This window comes from Hemiscyllium ocellatum, chromosome 20, assembly GCF_020745735.1.
Source record: "Hemiscyllium ocellatum isolate sHemOce1 chromosome 20, sHemOce1.pat.X.cur, whole genome shotgun sequence".
Lineage (NCBI taxonomy): Eukaryota > Metazoa > Chordata > Chondrichthyes > Orectolobiformes > Hemiscylliidae > Hemiscyllium > Hemiscyllium ocellatum.
The window spans coordinates 19,517,166-19,536,720 of record NC_083420.1 but is presented as its reverse complement, the minus strand read 5'-3'; the positions used below and the strand labels follow the sequence as shown (position 1 = coordinate 19,536,720).

At 42.3% G+C, this 19,555-nt stretch overlaps 1 protein-coding gene across 1 annotated transcript in view; it reads left to right on the top strand.

Moving 5' to 3' along the window:
- Window positions 1–1,272: 1,272 nt before the first annotated feature.
- Window positions 1,273–19,555, top strand: part of LOC132825580 (uncharacterized) — a 53,503-nt gene continuing 35,220 nt past the window's right edge. Inside the window, exons 1-9 of the mRNA XM_060840960.1 lie at window positions 1,273–1,473; window positions 8,663–8,825; window positions 10,662–10,811; window positions 11,835–11,995; window positions 12,880–13,059; window positions 13,763–13,904; window positions 14,060–14,247; window positions 14,857–14,998; window positions 16,074–16,240. Of these exons, the coding sequence (XP_060696943.1) occupies window positions 1,273–1,473; window positions 8,663–8,825; window positions 10,662–10,811; window positions 11,835–11,995; window positions 12,880–13,059; window positions 13,763–13,904; window positions 14,060–14,247; window positions 14,857–14,998; window positions 16,074–16,240 (1,494 nt within the window). The remainder of the gene's footprint in view (window positions 1,474–8,662; window positions 8,826–10,661; window positions 10,812–11,834; window positions 11,996–12,879; window positions 13,060–13,762; window positions 13,905–14,059; window positions 14,248–14,856; window positions 14,999–16,073; window positions 16,241–19,555) is intronic.

Here is a 19,555-nt window from a genome sequence, read left to right as displayed (position 1 = left end):
ATGTTCAAATGCAACAAGATCTGGATAATATCCAGGCTTGAGCTTACAAGCGGTAGGTTACATTTGCGCCACACAAATGCTAGGCCATGACAATCTCCAGTAAGGGAATGGTGTTATCATCAACACCAAGGGGATTACCATTGAGCAGAAATTCATCTGGATTTACCACATAATTACGGTGGCTACAAGAGCAGGTCAGGGGCTGGGAATACTGTGAGAATTAACTCACCTCCTGACTCCACAAAACCTGTCCACGATCTACAACGCAGAAGGTAGAAGTGTGAAGTAATACTCTCCACGTGTCTGGATGCGTGTAGCTCCAATAACACTCAAGAAGCTTGATACCACCTGAGAAAAAGCAGTCTCCTTGATTGGCAACACATCCACAATCACCCAGGCTCTCCACAACCAATACTCAGTTGCAGCAGGATGCACTGTCTAACAGATGTACTGCAGAAATTCACCAAAGATCCTCAAACAGCACCTTCCAAACGTACTGTCAGTTGCTTTTAAAAGGGTAAAGGCAGCAGGTACATGGGAACGCCACCACCTGCAAGTTCCTTCCAAGCCACTCACTTGGAAATACATTGCTGTTCCTTCACTGAGGCTGGGTCAAAATCCTGAATTCCCTCTCTAAGGGCATTGTGAGCCTATCTACAGCGCCTGGACTGCAGTGGTTCCAAAAGACAACTCACCACCACCTTCTCAAGGGCAAATGAGACGGGGTAATCAATGCTGGTCAGCCAGCAGCACCCACGTCCCGCAGGGGGATTTTGTTTTGTGAAAAATCAGTGGAAATCAATATTAACAAACCTCTTCTTTCTCACTAGTGAATGTTGCCTCGCTGTTCAAAACATGTTTGGAGAACGGGACTTTAGTTTCTCTCTGCATTGTAAATTTCCTTTTTGCTGACTTTGCCTCATTTTCCCAACAGATTCAGCAATACCAGCATTTTCACGGGTGTCACGAGGTAGAGGAGGAGGAGGTGGTGATGGGGGGGGTGGGTGGAAATTTTCAGTGACTGCTTGGAATTGAGACATTAGATGTTTTTTCAAGGGACGGACTTTTCCTTCCAGCCTTCCAATTGGTTTGAATATTATTGCCACCCACTGTAGTTCATTACATAACAGGGCTTCGACAAGGGAAAGTTCAGATAATCCGAGAGCAAACACGCATCGACCAGTGAGAGGTTTCCCTTTTGAATCTTTTCAGTTCAGGAGCAGAGCTCGAATATAAGCCGCGGCCTCTCCTATTGCCAGTTTTGATCCCGAGATGTCGATTGTAAGTGTTTTCCCTGTGGATGCCGTCACCCTGGTGTTGCTGGGGGCTCTGACCATTATCCTCCTGCTGTATTTCAACAGCGGCTTGAAAAATCCTGTGATCATCAACTACCCTCCGGGACCCCCTTCTCTCCCAGTGATCGGGAACCTGCACATGTTGGATCTGAAGAAGATGAACAAATCTTTGATGAAGGTAAGAGTGAGTTAGACTCGGACAGTGAATCAGAAACCTGGTTTGCTCTTTCCCATTTGTGTTCAGCGCTTGGGGATGTGAATTTCTGCTCTGAAGGTGTGATCTCAATGTGAGTTATTGTCACCAATGCAAACCAACCAGAATCCAGCTGATATTACCCTGAAAATTGATACCATGTTGGCCAGGTAACGGAATTGAGAGTATTCGTCCCCTGTAACCTGACCACCCACATTAGTGGGAGTGTCTGAGTGTTTAACCTTACTCAAAGATGAAAAGGCACCACGAATATATTGTGACAAAAAAACAGAAGTAAGGAAGAATTTCAATAAATATCCCCTGTGGGAGGGGGTGGCCATATTCTTCCACCGCTCCAGTGTCCACCAGTTGCAGAATTCTCTCAGGTACCGGTCAGCATGACATTTTCCATCCCCAGGGACAGTGGTGTTCACCCTGGGTGTGTGGCCCATTGAACAGTCTGAAAGGTCACTGGTGAATAGGAGATATCAACTGAAGAAACACTCATTGACTTTAGACCAGTAAATGTCTTCCAGCATTGAAGCCAGATCATATCCTGGACTGTAAGATCCTGCATCCTTACCCTTTAAATTTGTGCCCTGTCCCTCACACACTTAATTCTCTCCTGTTAAACCACAAGGATTTATTGGGGATTCAATCTCAAACCTTCCATTTCATCACAAGGGCGCAAGTAGTTTCTGCAACCAACGTCAGGAGCCCACCGCTGATGTGGTCAGAGATTTGTCTTTTGTACTAGCCTATCTCATGATGACTGAGTCAAGATGTATCATTATACCTTGAGATAGCATAGTGGAGAGAGTGAACAGGATGTTAGTGAGTGTTTTACATTGTATTTTAATGATGTACTGACAGAGTTGCAAAATGTGAAAGACATGTCGAGGATGTGAGAAATGGATTTGAAGCTGATGCCTTTGAAAGTTGTCTGAGGGTGAGCTGGAGCTGATGTGAATGTCCGGTGTAGATCCTGAGAGCTGGTGAATGCTGCCGAGTAAGAGATCGGTGTGTGGTTCATGAAATAGTCTGTAAGTCACTGGTGTAATGAACAACAAATGGACATGTTGTGGAAAATCTTGTAATAATTTGTCATGTAAACCTTTTCTTGAAGCTTTCTGAGAAATATGGCGAGGTATTTAGCATCAAGCTGGGACCCACAACTGCAGTGGTGCTGACTGGTTATGAAGCAGTGAAGGATGCTCTCGTCAACAATGCAGATGAATTTGGAGAAAGAGCACACATCCCAATATTTGAAGCACTTGTGAAAGGACACAATAATTTGCATCTTCACTGTTGTAAAATTTATTTTGTTAAAATCAGGGTGTATTCTGTCCCTCGGAGAAAGTGAGGACTGCAGATGCTGGAATACCAGAGTTGAAAAAATGTGGTGCTGGAAAAACACAGCAGGCCAGGCTATATGTCGTCATTCCTGAAGAAGGGCTTATGCCCGAAACGTTGATTCTCCTGCTCCTTGGATGCTGCCTGGCCTGCTGTGTTTTCTCAGCACCACATTTTTCAACTCCTGTATTCTGTTCCTGTTTGGATCATGAATATCTTTCAGTGTTTGGCAAAGGTTAGTTTTTTTAAGTATTATGCTTTTAAGAACTTTGAAGGATATTTTAAAAACTCTTTGAATGTAATTGTAACCAATTCTGTGTAATTTCTAAAACATATGGTTATATTTAATCAGACAATATCCAATACCTATAACCACCATTTGGGGTGGCATAGTGGCTCAGTGGTTAACACTGCTACCTCACAGCATCATGGCCCCAGGTTTGATACCCACCTCAGGTGACTGTCTGTGTGGAGTTTGCACATTCTCCCTGTGTCTGCGTGAGTTTCCTCCCACAGTGCAAAGATGTGCAAGTCAGGTGAATTGGCCATGCTAAATTGCTCATAGTGTTAAGTGCATTAGTCAAAGGGGAAATGGATTTCTCTTTAGAGGGTTGGGTTGGGCTGAAGGGCCTGTTTCCACACAGTAGGGAACCTAAAAAAAATGACAATTGGAATGTTTAGCAACTTAATCAAGCACCCTATTTTTCTGGATTTTAAAAATGCCACTAATATGGAGGATTGGGAACATAATTTGTTCTGACACTGAGAAATGGCTCATTTTTACCTCATGTTTCTGAATATCTTTGCTTAACAGATCCAGATTGTACTTCAAACTAAGATGAATATTTAATCTCTCATCAACTGAGATTAAGTTCCATGAAGATGGGTAAGAGGAGGCTTGTGTCGAGCACAAGTGCTGACATAGACCATTTGGTTCAAATAACTTGTTTCTGTGCTATCCCACTTGTCTCTGAGTCAGTGTGGGCTCAAGTTTCATCCCAGACTCGAACATATAAACCAGGTTAATACTCCCAGGTAGTGGAAGAATGCAGTATTGTCAGAGGTACATTTCTTGGAAATCTTCCCATCGTCTCTGTCTAATGGGAATAAAATGTCTCATGGTATTATTTAAAGTAGAATAGAATACCATTTTCCTCATGTCCTAGCTATTATTATGTCAAGTTATGAGGAACAATTGTACAAATTAGGTCGATTTATTCTTGAATTTAGAAGGGATGATCTGACTGAAGTCTTTGAGACAGTAAGAGGATGTTATCTGAGATTGACTAATGAGGTTTAAGATGCCTTCACGTTTGGTCATATTGTACTCTTTCTGTCTGATTTTTTTGGCTACTCACTCAACTTATTTCTATCTGTCTGTAATTCCAAAGTAGCAAGCTCTCTATGTCATTTTCAGGATATGGTCTTACCTATCTTTCTGTCATCCGCAAATGTAGCTAGATTGTTCCTCTTATATAAATCATTGATATAAATTGAGCATTCTGTCAGTCTCCACTCATCACATCCTGCTGGACAGGAAAAAAAACTGTATGCTCACTGTTTGCTGTCAGCCAGCCCGTCCTCTGATCATACACGTCCTCCGTTACCTCCTGCATCATGAACTCCTACTTTGCACAATAACCCTTTATGTAGCTTCCTGTCAAGCATCTTCTGGAATCCAAGTGTGACATGGCTCCAGTCTCCAACTTATCCACAGTACATGATGCTCCTTCAAAGAACTTCAATAAATTGGTTAAGCATGGTTTTCCTTTCAGTAATCCACGCTGACCCTTGTAACCTTTATCTTTCCTTCATGCTCAGGTATTACCTCCTCTGTGCTCGACATTGCCTGAAGGGCAGACTTCCAGCTAACTGGCCCCTAGTTTCTTGTTCTCAGCCTCCCTTCTTGAATTGAAGAGTTTTATTTACTCCTTTCTAGCCTAATGGAACCTTTCCAGAATCTAGGGAACATTGGAAAATGAACATTAATGCATCTGCTACCTCATTAGCCACCTCTTTAAAGACATTAAGGTTAAGCCTACCAAGGCCCAGGGACTTGTTAGCTCAGAGTTTCAGTTTGCTCAATACTGTTTCTCAAATGACTGTAATGTCACCATGTTTCTGACTCCCTTCAATATAAATGATTTGGATGAGAGTGTAGGAGATATGGCTAGTATGCTTGTGAATGAAACCAAAATTGATGGAATTGTGAACAGTGAAATCAGTTATCTGGGAATGCAGTGAGATCTTGATTAACTGGGCCAGTGGGCTGAGGACTGGTAGATGGAGTTTAAATAGATAAGTGCAAGGTGTTGCATTTTGGTCAGGCAAACCAGGGCAGGACTTAGACAGTCAATTCTGTAGCCCTGGGGAGTGTTAGAGAAAAAAGAAATCTGGGGGCTCCTTGATAATGGAGTCACAGATAGACAGGTTTATGAAGAGGGTGTTTAGCATGTTTGCTGTCATTAGTCAGTGTGCTGAGTATAGGAGCTGTGTTTTGTTGAGGCTGTAGACAAGGTAGACAGTCATAAGCATTTCCGCATGGTAGGGGATTCTAAAAATAGAGTGCAATGGTTTATGGTGAGAGGGGAGAGATACAAAAGGGTCCAGAGGAGCAATTATTTCAAACAGATGATGGTAACTGTGTCGAATGGCCTTTCAGAAGTAATGGTGGAAGTGAGTACAATTTCATCATTTAAGAAACATTTAGTCAGGTACATGGATGGATGATTTATGGAGGGATATGGAACAAAAACAGGCAAATGGGATGAATTCAAATTATGAAACTGGGTGGAATGGGCAAGATGTGTTGAAGGGCTTGTTTCCATGCTGTACACCTATATGACTCTGGAATAAAACTATTCCATAACCGTTAAAATGTTGGCATCTACCTGACAATGTGATAAATTGCCCAGTTACGTCCTAAGCAGGTCAAATCCAGCAAGGCTAATTACCACTCCATCAGTCCACTGTGAATTATCAGTAAAATGATGGAAGGTGTCATCAAGCAGCACCAGCTCAGCAATAACCTGCTCAGTGACGCCCAGTTTGGGTTCCATCAGGGCCACTCAGCTCCAGACCTCATTACAGCCTTGGTCCAAACATGGACAAAAGAGCGCAATTCCAGAGGTGAGGTGAGGCGAGAGTGACAGTCTGTGATATCAAGGCCATATTTCAATGAGTGTGACATCAAGGAGCCCGAACAAAACTTTAATCATTAGGTATCAGAAGCAAACTCTCCACTGGTTGGTATCAAATCTGATAGAAATGAAGGTGGTTGTAGTTATTGGAAGTCAGTCTTCCCAGCTCCAGGACATTTCTGCAAGAGTTCCTCAAGGTAGTGTCCTAGGTCAACCCATCTTCAATGTCTTCATCAATGACTTTCTTCCATCATAAGGTCAGAAGTGGGACAATTTATCAATGATTTGGGGTGTCACAGTCACACAGTAGTGTGTATTGCTACCTCACTGCAACAGGCACTCAGGTTCGATTCCACCCTCTGGCAACTGTCTGTGTGGAGTTTGCACATTCTCCCCATGTTTGTATGGGTTTCCTCTGGATGCTCTGGTCTTCACCCACAGTCCAAAGATAGGCAGGTGAAGTGGATGGGTGATACTGAATTACCCCTAGTGACCAGGGATTTGTATGTTAGATGGATTAGCCATGGGGAATGCAGTGCTATAAGATAGTGTTGATCTTGGTGGGATGCTCTATGGAGCGTTGATGTTGACTGCTTGGGCCGAATGGCCTGATTCCACACTGTAGGGAATCTATTTTCTATGCTGACTGCACAATGTTCAGCATCATTCGTGACTCCTCAGATAATGAAGTAGCCCGTGTTCCAAAGCAACAAGATCTAGATAATGGATCAGTGGTGCTAGAAGAGCACAACGGTTCAGGCAGCATCCAAGGAGCAGTAAAATCGACGTTTCGGGCAAAAGCCCTTCATCAGGAATAAAGACAGAGAGCCTGAAGCGTGAAGAGATAAGCTAGAGGAGGGTGGGGTGGGGAGAAAGTAGCATAGAATACAATAGGTGAGTGGGGGAGGGGATGAAGGTGATAGGTCAGGGAGGAGGGTGGAGTGGATAGGTGGAAAAGAAGATAGGCAGGTAGGACAAGTCATGGGGACAATGCTGAGCTGGAAGTTTGGAACTATGGTGAGGTGGGGGAAGGGGAAATGAGGAAACTGTTGAAGTCCACATTGATGCCCTGGGGTTGAAGTGTTCCGAGATGAAAGATGAGGCGTTCCTCCTCCAGCCGCCGGGTGGTGGGGGAACGGCGGTGAAGGAGGCCCAGGACCTCCATTTCCTCGGCAGAGTGGGAGGGGCAGTTGAAATGTTGGGCCACAGGGCGGTGTGGTTGATTGGTGCGGGTGTCCCGGAGATGTTTCCTAAAGCGCTCTGCTAGGAGGCGTCCAGTCTCCCCAATGTAGAGGAGACCGCATCGGGAGCAATGGATACAATAAATGATATTAGTGGATGTGCAGGTAAAACTTTGATGAATGTGGAAGGCTCATTTAGGGCCTTGGATAGAGGTGAGGGAGGAGGTGTGTGCGCAGGTTTTGCAGTTCCTGTGGTGGCAGGAGAAGGTGCCAGGATGGGATAGTGGGTTGTAGGGGTGTGTGGACCTGACCAGGTAGTCACGGATGGAACGGTCTTTGCGGAAGGCAGAAAGGGGTGGAGAGGGAAATATATCCCTGGTGGTGGGGTCTTTTTGGAAGTGGTGGAAATGTCGGCAGATGATTTGTTTATCTCTCCATGCTTCAGGCTGTCTGCCTTTATGCCTGATGAAGGGCTTTTGCCCGAAATGTCGACTTTACTACTCCGTGGATGCTGCCTGAACTGCTGTGCTCTTCCAGCACCACTAATCCAGAATCTGGTTTCCTGCATCTACAGTCATTGTTTTTACCTAAGTTCTAGATAATGTCCATGCTTGGGTTGACAAGTAGCAAGTGCTATTTTTGCCACACAAATGTCAGGTAATGACCATCTCCAATAAGGGAATGATGCTATCAACATCCTGGGGGTTACCATTGAGCAGGGATTCAACTGGACTTGCCACAAGTACAGTGGCTGTAGGAGCAAGTCAGAGGCTGGGAATACTGCCAGAAGTAACTTACCTCCTGACTCCCCAAAGCCTGTCCACCGTCCATAACACACAAGTTAGGAGTGTGTTGGAATACTCCCCACTTGATGCTCCAACAACACTCAAGAAGCCTGATATCATCCTCAAAAAAGCACTCTAATTTATTTGCAACACATCCACAATCACCAGTCTCTCTAACACCAACACTCAGTAGCAGCAGTGTGCACAGTCTCCTGATTCATTGCAGAAATTCACTAAAGGTCCTCACACAGCACCTTCCAAACTCATTGTCAGTTCAATTGAAAAGGATATGAGCAGCAGGTACATGGAACATCACCCACCACCTGCAAGTTCCTTCCAAGCCACTCACTTGGAAATACATTGCTGTTCCTTCACTGAGGCTGGGTCTAAATCCTGAATTCCCTCCTGAAGGGCATTGTGGGACTATCTACAGCACCTGCACTGAGTGATGTACTGACAGAGCTGCAAAATGTGAAAGACATGTCAAGGATGTGAGAAATGGATTTGAAGCTGGTGCCTTTGAAAGTTGTCTGAGGGTGAGCTGGAGCTGATGTGAATGTCCGGTGTAAATCCTGAGAGCTGGTGAGTGCTGCTGAGTGAGAGATCGGTGTGTGGTTCATGGAACAGTCCGAAAGGTCACTAGTGTAATGAACAACAAATGAACATGTTGTGGAAAAACTTGTAATAATTTGTCTGTGTAAACTTTTTCTTGAAGCTATCTGAGAAATATGGCGAGGTATTTAGCATCAAGCTGGGACCCACAACTGCAGTGGTGCTGACCGGTTATGATGCAGTGAAGGATGCTCTCACCAACAATGCAGAAGAATTTGGAGAAAGAGCACACATCCCAATATTTGAAGATCTTGCGAAAGGACACGGTAATTTGCATCTTCACTGTTGTAATATTTATTTTGTTAAAATCAGGGTGTATTCTGTCCCTCTTTGGATAATGAATACCTTTCAGTGTTTGGCAAAGGTTAATTTTTTTAAGTATTATGCATTTAAGAACTTTGAAGGATATTTTAAAACTCTTTGAATGTAATTGTAACCAATTCCGTGTAATTTCTAAAACATATGGTTATATTTAATGAGACAATATCCAATAACTATAGCCACCATTCGGGGTGGCATGGTGGCTCAGTGGTTAACACTGCTACCTCACAGCATTGTGGTCCCAGGTTCAATTCCTGCCTCTGGTGACTGTCTGTGTAGAGTTTGCACATTCTCCCTGTGTCTGCGTGGGTTTCCTCCCACAGTGCAAAGATGTGCAAGTCAGGTGAATTGGCCATGCTAAATTGCTCATAGTGTTCGGCGCATTCGTCAGAGGGGAAATGGGTCTGGATGGGTTTCTCTTTGGAGGGTTGGTTTGGGCTGAAGGGCCTGTTTCCACACTGTAGGGAATCTAAAAAAAAATGACAATTGGTGATGTTAGTATTGGCATGTTTAGCAACTTAATCTAGCACCCTATTTTTCTGGATTTTAAAAATGCCACTAATATGGAGGATTGGGAACATAATTTGTTCTGACACTGAGAAATGGCTCATTTTTACCTCATGTTTCTGAATATCTTTGCTTAACAGATCCAGATTGTACTTCAAACTAAGATGAATATTTAATGTCTCATCAACTGAGATTAAGTTCCATGAAGATGGGTAAGAGGAGGCTTGTGTCGAGCACAAGTGCTGACATAGACCATTTGGTTCAAATAACCTGTTTCTGTGCTATCCCACTTGTCTCTGAGTCAGTGTGGGCTCAAGTTTCATCCCAGACTCGAACATATAAACCAGGTTAATACTCCCAGGTAGTGGAAGAATGCAGTATTGTCAGAGGTACATTTCTTGGAAATCTTCCCATCGTCTCTGTCCAATGGGAATAAAATGTCTCATGGTATTATTTAAAGTAGAATAGAATACCATTTTCCTCATGTCCTAGCTATTATGTCAAGTTATGAGGAACAATTATACAAATTAGGCCGATTTACTCTTGGATTTAGAAGGGATGATCTGATTGAAGTCTTTGAGATAGTAACAGGACAATTATAAACAAGAAAAGAAACTGGAAAAGAAACAGGCTATAAACAGAAAAAATAGTAGGTACAGAAACTATTTCCATTGGTTGGGGATTCTAGAACGAGGGGCAGCAGAGTCTGAGAAGCAGGGCCAGACCAAGCAGGCAAAATGGTAGGAAGCACTTGTACACCAAGAGGATCGCAGTTGCTTGGGACTCTCTTCCACAAACGACAGTGGATGCTGGATCAGTTGTTAATTTTACATCCGAGGTATGTGATTTTTGTTAAGCAATGGAGTTTGTCCACAGATCTCCCAGGATCTCACTGAATCGTGGGATAGCCTGGAGGGGCTTAATGGCCTTCTCCTCTTCCTATGTCACTATGATCCTATTCATCCCTCCATCAATATCTCCAAAATAGTTTGTGGAGGCTCATTGTGTGTAAATTGGTTAGCGCATTAACTGTGTGCTAACATTGACTATACCTGAAAACTAACTCAGTGACTGAAGCATTTTGGATGCCTGGATGTTATCTCCAGGAGTGTTCAGTATAGAAATAATTCACTTCAGAAATGCAAACCTTTCGCACATCATGGTATCCTATTTCTCTCATTAGTCATATCCTTCTTTCTAAGAGGCAAGTTGTCACTTTAAATGAGGATTCCAAGAATCACAATGTTTGTTTGCTTCTCTCTGATTAATTTAAGGTATTACTTTTGGTCATGGGCCATCATGGAAGCAAATGCGAAGATTTTCCCTCAGCACGTTACGAGATTTTGGAATGGGGAAAAAATCCATTGAAGAAAAAATAATTGAGGAATCAGATTTTCTGGTTGCAGTAATTGAGTCTTATCAAGGTGAGTCTGTGTAAGGTAAATGAACAGAATTACCATTGTTTCTTTTCTCTGTTTGCATTATTTATGAATGCCGGTATACATTAAAGAATCACTGAAATCTATATCACAGAAAGGGACGATTTAGGCAACTATGTTTCCGCTAGCTCTATGTCAGAGCAATCCAAAACTAATTACAATTATTATGGTATGCCCTGCTCCCACCCAATGTGTATTCAAATCGATCACATGTGATTGAATAGACCAACAAAGTCATAGATTTCTAGTTCATCCATCTCTCAATTCGTGAACTGTTCTGCAGTTGCCCAGCTCAATTTGGATATTGAAGGAATTTTGAAAAATTCTGGTGTGGGTGGCACAGTGGTTAGCACTGCTGCCTCACAGCACCAGAGACCTGGGTACAATTCCTGCCTCAGACAACTGACTGCTGGGTGGAGTTTGCACATTCTCCCCATGTCTGTGCGGGTTTCCTCCGGGTGGTCTGGTTTCCTCCCACAGTCAAAATTTGTGTAGGTTAGGTGAATTGGCCATGCTAAATTGCCCATAGTGTTAGGTGAAGGGGTAAATGTAAGGGAATGGGTCTGGGTGGGTTGCGCTTCGGCGGGTCGTTGTGGACCTGTTGGGCCGAAGGGCCTGTTTCCACACTGTATGTGATTTGGCCTATCTCCATTCCTTTTATAGCCAAGGGAAAAGTTTCAGGGTCTTACTTGAAGAATAATGCAACTGTGATTTCTTGTAAAGTGAAATACTACCATAGAGATTGGTATCCCATCACACCAATTCACCCTTTATTTAAACTTGCATAGTGCTTGACACTTGTCCAGATTTGTCATAGCCAGCTCCAGGAATGATAGAATCTCTGACACTCCTGTTTATACCTGCCAACCAGGATTCGCTGTTTGGATTTATTTAACAGCCCAAGCAGGGATCTTATATTCTATGAGGTCCACCTGGCTAACCTCATTACAATCACTACATAAAGGCTCAATATGCGATTGGGTGTCATGTTTGAAATTTCTTTTGCAGGCCAGCCGTTTAATCCAACTATCCAAATTAACTCTGCTGTGGGCAATATAATTTGCTCTCTGCTTTTTGGTGGCAGATTTGATTATGAGGATGAAAGGTTTGTCAGTTTAATAAAGAGAGTGAATGAGAACATGCGATATTTTGGTACACCTATGGCCTACGTAAGTTTCATCTTTCATTTGAATTACATTCCAGAAGAGATCATTTGCAACGTGCAGTAAATGGAAGGGGTCTGTACATGGAGCATCATTAAATTTGTGCTGCAATATAATTGGTCATTAATTGCCCAGTTAAGGGCCTTAATTTGTGTGAGTAGGCAGATTGCACTAGGCCTGCCCCTCCTACACATCACATAGTGGTTGGGTTTGGGATGGGCAGGTGTGTGCCAATGTCATTCACAAAGGTTTACAGCCTCCTGTGACTGTAAACCTGCTCATGAAACTATACCCATCAACTCCACTTTAAATAGACTCAATAAATGTTGGCCTGGGGAGTAGATTCCAATTAAATGCACTTTGAGAGAACAAATCAGTCCCCATCTCTGCATTTTTCAAATAATCTCTTTCTTTCAAATTTATAGTCTGTTTTAAAGACTTTGACTAGTGAAAATATCCTCTCAATCTGCCTCAGAATCTTGGGTCTCTGGAAGATACCTCTTATTCATTTGAACCTCAAACAGAGGCCTGTCCAACAGAGAATGTGATCATTTAGTCCAGTATTCCTTCAGCTCTTTTGAAAGAGTTATACAATTGGTCCAAGACCCTTTCTCATTCCCATATCTCAGTAAATTGATTTCTTGAAGTGTTTATCCAAGTCCATTTTGAAAATATGGAATTTGTTTGTACAACTCATTCAGGCATTGCATGATGATAAAGATGGTAAAAAGCTATAATTGTTCACAAACCATTGTATTAATCAAAGAGTCATAATGTTTAAAAGATTTATCTATCGCTTATTTTCAAAATTGCGATTTCTCAGATATGAGTAGGTAATTGGTTCGTTTCAATATCTACCTTAATAACATGGTGTTATTTTGATTCTGTAGCTGTACAATGCATTTCCACTCCTGAGATTCCTTCCAGGAAGACACAATAAAGTGTTTGCCAATTCAAAACAGACTATTAATTTCCTCAAAGACTTCTTCAAAGAAAATCGTCAAAAACTAGATGGCAATGACTTGAGGAGTTTTATCGATGCATTCATGATCAGACAACAGAAGGTAAAAGCACTTTTTTCTTTTTCAGAGTTTTGCCGCCTTCCCAAAGTTATATTGATGTACTTCAGAATAAAAAGTCAACTTTGTTCAGTTCCGAATTGGCCTGATAGGCTGAATAGACAGCTTTTTTTGATGCAAATGCATATGATTCGAGGTAGAGGGTGCGAAAAATGTTGTTCTTTTCATAAAGAGAATTGGCATTTACACAGTGTCTGTCTTAACCCCAGGATGCCCCAAAGCATGTTACAGCTGATGAAGCCGATTTAACATGTAGTCATTTTCTGATGAGCTCAATAAAATCTCGTCAGAACCACATGGTTGTTTGTGAGAGTTTGCTCTGGTAAAATTGCTCATGCACTTCCTACATTATACTATTGGCTGCACTACAAAAATCACTTATTATTGATTTTAAGGTGTTTTGGGACATTTTCAGGTCATAAAGCACAGTGGAATAGATTTTTGTGATACATTGACCTGAGAGGAGACAGCACCTCAGAATAACATCTTATCTGAAAGACTGCACCTCTGACAGTTTGGCCTCCTTCAGTACTATGCTGGGGTAAATATACAGAAGCCTTGTTTTCCTGGCCCCTATCATGAGCTGCAATACCCAATAATCGATGTGTCAGATTAGGTATGCATCATAGGACTTATAGTACAGTACAGGTCTCAATTCGGTTGTGAGCTATTGTATTGTTAACCTTACTTTCAGGAATCGGACAACCATAATTCATACTTTCATGAGAACAACTTAATGGCTTCGGCAGACAGCATGTTTACTGCGGGGATGGAGACCACCTCAACCACTCTTCGTTGGGGAATGCTTCTGATGATGAAATATCCAGAGATCCAGAGTAAGAAGCACTCTGATTAATTCCACTCTGGAGTTGACCTTGTTGGATGATTTTCGATGTCTCATTCTCTGTTTACTGTGATTGAGATTTTGATCTTGTTCAAAAAATATCATGGCAGTATTTCCAATCACTTTAAAAATATGCTCGGATTTCAGGAAAGGTTCATGAGGAAATTATCCAAGTTATTGGATCGGAACGACATCCCAGAGTTGAAGATCGGAAATATTTGCCGTACACTGATGCAGTGATCCATGAAATCCAGAGGTTTGGGGACATCGTACCACTGAGCATAACACATGAAACAGCAGCGGATGTAAACTTCAGAGGATACTTCATTCCAAAGGTACCATCAGGAAAGGCTGGCTGCATTCAGGGCCTGATAGACAGACAATAGGGAGGAAGAAAGGGAACTTTGAAAACTAGTTGCAGTGTGCATCATTAGTACCTGAATGATTCAATCTCACCAACTTGACAGCATTTGCATATTTTATTAATGTTGCAATATGTGCAGAAAATGGAGGAAACGAGGAGGAGTGGAGAACTGAAATGAAAATATACAGCTTGAACACAACACTTTGTATTTGCAAGGCCCTTCTTAATGTGGTAAAGAATCCCAAAAGTCTTCACAGGAGAGTCATCGAAGGATAGTTAACACCAGAAGTCACGAAACGTTATACATATTCATGCCGCCAAAAGGCAGGTTTTAACAAAATTGTTAAAGGAGGAGAAAGAAAGAGGGGATTCCAGAGTTTAGGACCCAGACCACTGCAGGCACAGCCATCAATCCTGGAGCAATTCAAATCAGGATGCTCAGGGGATTACAATTAGAATGTAAATGCTATTTCTAAGTTTCAAATATATTTATCAATGAGTAACTGTGCAATTATTTTCAACTGTGCCTTTGCATTTTAATAAAAAACATAATACAGAAATGATATTTTAATATTTGTAGGGAACCCAGGTAATCCCATTGTTGTCCTCTGTGCTGTATGATAAAACCCAATGGGAGAAACCAAATGAGTTCAACCCATCTCACTTTCTGAATGCTGAGGGCAAGTTTGTGAAGAGAGATGCCTTCATGCCTTTCTCTGCAGGTAATGCATCTTACTAATTTTTGAATGATATGTGAGTGAAATATTCCGTCTGTGGCTAGGGAGAATAAGATCTAGGAGATGCATCATTGAGGGAATTTTAGTTCTGTTAGTTTGGCAAAAAGGCTCAGTGGTTAGCACTGCTGTCTCCCAGCACCAGTTACACTCCCCAATGTGTCTCCTGGGTTTCCTCTGGGTGCTTGGTTTCTACCCACAGTCCAAAAATGTACAAGTTAGGTGGATTGACCATCCTAAGTTGCCCATAGTGTCCATGTATGTTCAGATTTGATGGGTTAGCCATGAGAAATGCAGAATTACAGGGATAGGTTCAGGGGATGAGTAGGTGGGATGCTCTTCAGAGGTGTGGACTCGATGGGCTGAATAGCCTGCTCCCACACTGTAGGGATTCTAAGATTCTGTTTTGGGGAGAAAGACATTCCTGGGTGTGCTACTGTCTAAGCAATATCTGTGCACATAGCTTTTAACTGGAGGCTTGAGTAGCAATCAGGAATGGGAATCTGGTGTAATGTGTCTTCTCTCTAAGTCTGCAAAAACAATCTCCTCAAAGGTGAGAATAATTGCTGGCACACCGGAAATGCATGAATTTTGTTTGATTAAGGATGTACCTTTCTCAACTGTAGGGCATTTTAAAGTGCCTCTCTTCATTATTCTAGAATAATGATCATTGTTGAAATGTTAGGAATCTCTGCAGCTAATACACAATGGCAGACATGGCTACAATTTAACATTTCCACTGGAAACTAGCCCCTCCGAAAATGCAGCTTTTGCTTAATCCCACAGTGAGAGCATCAGCCAAGATTTAGTGCCTCCAGTTCTAGAGTGGTGCTTCAAATTCCAGCCTTCAAGATGAGAGTGCTATTCACTGAGCTACAGTCAGCAACTTGTATGATCAATAAATTTCACAAACCTGAAACATTGCCATCTAAGTGATTAAGAGGTATCATTCCAAAAAGGCAGTATAAAACAGCAATATCCTGTTTGTTATAAAAAGTGTACTCTGAACAACATTGATAAAGAGCCGTTTTGATATTTTTGTTTCACAAATGTGTTTTTGCAGGTCGAAGAGTTTGTACTGGTGAGACCCTGGCTAAAATGGAGCTGTTCATCTTCTTTACTACTCTGATACAAAAATTTAAGTTTCAAGCCCCACCAAATGTCAATGAACTGGAACTTGACTCTGTTGTGCGTTTTACTTCAATCCCAAAGTACCAAACTATATGTGCTGTGCATCGCTGATGTCACCACCTCATTCATGTTTTACATGATTTTCATTCACACAAACATTTAATTATTTCAATATAAGTGTTCTCTTGTTTCTTCACAAAGTGATTGTTAGGTTGGGCTGAGTCATCATCATTATATTTACTTTTATGTGATGTTCACTGTACAAACTAGCTCTGTCACAATTCACAAAGCAGTCAGAAGGATCAATTAATTTAGAAACAGACATCAGTGAATTTAGAATTCAGTGAATTTAGAATTTAGACATCAAATCCTTAACCTTGCAGTTAGATTTCCTGATTGGATGGATAATTAATGTGATGCCCAACTCAATTATTGAAGAGTTTGATAATTCTTCTACTGGCAGTCTTTATTCCCCTATTACCTTTTTTTTGCCTAAATTGCAACTGCTCAACAACATTTTTGCTGAGCTGCACCTGGCATTGTTTTAGAGATTAATCTTTAATTCCTTTTTAATTTGAGACAACTGCAGGTTTGATAACTGTACACTGGCCTGCAAGAGCTTAGATTCATTCGCAAGGTTACTTTCTGGCAGGAGAAATGGATGCTTCCTTGAAAGTAGAGCTGTAGGTGGATAATGTAATGGAAAAGTAACATTACATTTACTGTGAAATTTGAAAGAGCATGCTTTTCTAAAATTTAATGCTGTGCTGAGCTTTGTAAACAATACTTTGAGGTTTGCAGTCAGCTTGTCTCTGTTTGAACTTTGTAAGCATTCAATTTGACCTTGCAACAGTCGAATTCAGCTGAAGAACTCTTATGTCCAAGACCAGGGGATCAGAGAATAACAACTTGAGTTTTCCCGGTCTTTGCCCTTGAGAGTGTGATAAGAAACAGTATCAGACGAGTATCTGAATTACGCTCAAGTACCCCTTGCACAAGGCATTTTGTCAAGTGCAGAGCGTCTCTTTGCAAAGGCCTGTAATAAAGTTTTTCTTTGCTCTTGCTATCATTTGAGTCGAGTCGATTAAATTTCCACGACAGATAGGATAGTGAAGAAGGCGTTTGGTATACTTTCCTTTATTGGCCAGAGTGTTGATATTGCAGCTGTACAGAACACTGGTTAGGCCACTTTCGGAACATTGCATCTAATTCTGGTTTCCTTCTTATCCAAAGGAGGTTGTGAAACTTGAATGGGTTCAGAAAAGATTTACAAGGATGTTGCCAAGGTTGAAGGATTTGAGCTACAGGGAGAGGCTGAATAGCCTGGGGCTGTTTTTCCTGGAGTGTCGGAGGGTGAGGGGTGACCTTATAGAGGTTTATAAAATCATGAGAGGCATGGATAGGATAAATAGACAATGTCTTTTCACTGGGGTGGGGAAGTCCAGAATTAGAGGGTGTAGGTTTCGGGTGAGAGGGGAAGGATATAAAAAGAGACCTAAGGGACAACTGTTTCACACAGAGCGTGGTGCATGTATGCAATGAGCTGCCAGAGGAAGTGGTAGAGGCTGGTATAATTACAACATTTAAAAGGCATTGGGAGGGTATATGAATAGGAATGGTTTAGAGGGCTATGGGCCAAGTGCCGACAAATGGGACTAGATTGGATTAGGATATCTGGTTGGCATAGATGAGTTGGACCGAAGGCCCTGTTTCCGTCCTGTACATCTCTATGCCTTTATGACTCTATTCCAGAAAAAAAGGTAATGGTGGGAACCTAAGTAAGCACAAAGAATATTTCATATTTCCCATAAAGATGGGCATAATTAGGACCCATATGGATATCCATAGCAACGATGTTTATTTGGAGGAAAGGAATGACGTTAAAGGAGAAGTTGTTCAATGTGAGAACCATTTCAGTCAGACATAAGATGAATAAAATGGTTAGAGATTGTTTGGGCTTCCATTCAAGGGAGAAGTAGAGAGTCCTTGGACATCCAGGTATTTGCCACCCAGGTAAATAGTGCTGTGAAGAAGGCATATGGCGTACTGGCTTTTATTGGTAGAGGAATTGAGTTCCGGAGTCCTGAGGTCATGTTGCAGTTGTATAAGACTCTGGTGCGGCCGCATCTGGAGTATTGTGTGCAGTTTTGGTCGCCATTCTATAGGAAGGATGTGGAGGCACTGGAATGGGTGCAGAGGAGGTTTACCAGGATGTTGCCTGGTATGGTAGGAAGATCGTATGAGGAAAGGCTGAGGCACTTGGGGCTGTTTTCATTGGAGAAAAGAAGGTTTAGAAGTGACTTGATAGAGGTGTACAAGATGATTAGGGGTTTAGATAGGGTTGACCATGAGAACCTTTTTCCACGTATGGAGTCAGCTATTACGAGAGGGCATAGCTTTAAATTAAGGGGTGGTAGGTATAGGACTGATGTTAGTGGTAGATTCTTTACTCAGCGAGTCGTGAGTTCATGGAATGCCCTGCCATTAACAGTGGTGGACTCTCCCTCTTTATGGGCATTTAAACGGGCATTGGATAGGCATATGGAGGAAAGTGGGCTAGTGTAGGTTAGGTGGGCTTGGATCGGCGCAACATCGAGGGCCGAAGGGCCTGTACTGCGCTGTATTTTTCTATGTTCTATGTTCTGTGTTCTATTCCTCTTGGGGGTTGGATGTGTAATGAGCACCCATGATGAAGATAAGGTGATTAAGACAAGGAAATTTAAAATTGTTGAAGTGATAGAGGGTATTGGAAGAGTCGCAGACATAGTTGGTATGAGACTGGACAAAAAGAGAAGGAATAGAGTCACAACAGGAAGAAAACAGTTCAGTGGGTCAGAAACATGCAGAAATGATGGGTATAAGTTAGTCTCCATCCCAAAGGCATGGTTGGTGACAGGCCATTAAACCAGGTGGGAGGATGTCTTGTGGACACTTCCACGCTTGCAGCCCAATTAACTCCATGGTAGGAAAGTTCATGATTGGCCCAAACTAATGGCAGACAGGTACTACCTGCATGGAGAACATGAAAAACAAGCTTGTGTCTAACCTAGCAGTTGGAAGGATATTGGTCCACTGGCTACAGAGATCCATGCTGTGCCTTTATTTCTGATTCCTCCACCTTCAATCCCAATTCCCGCCTGACCTCCACAACTAATACTAGGTTTGAGTGGATGTTGTCCTGCCAGAACCACCCCCCCCACCCCGTCCCCATTCAGTACAACTGCTGGCCCACCATTGATTGGAAGCTGAAAGCAGGCAGGATTGGGGAATACCTGGGGAAGGCTAACCACTTCCTATTAAGTGTTTGACTGAATTCAGTTAAAAGAGACAAGAGGGGTCTGTAGCTGGCTGCCAAGACTTCCAATATTTCCAATATTTCCCATACAATCTGATGGGTCTACTGAGACCAGCCTG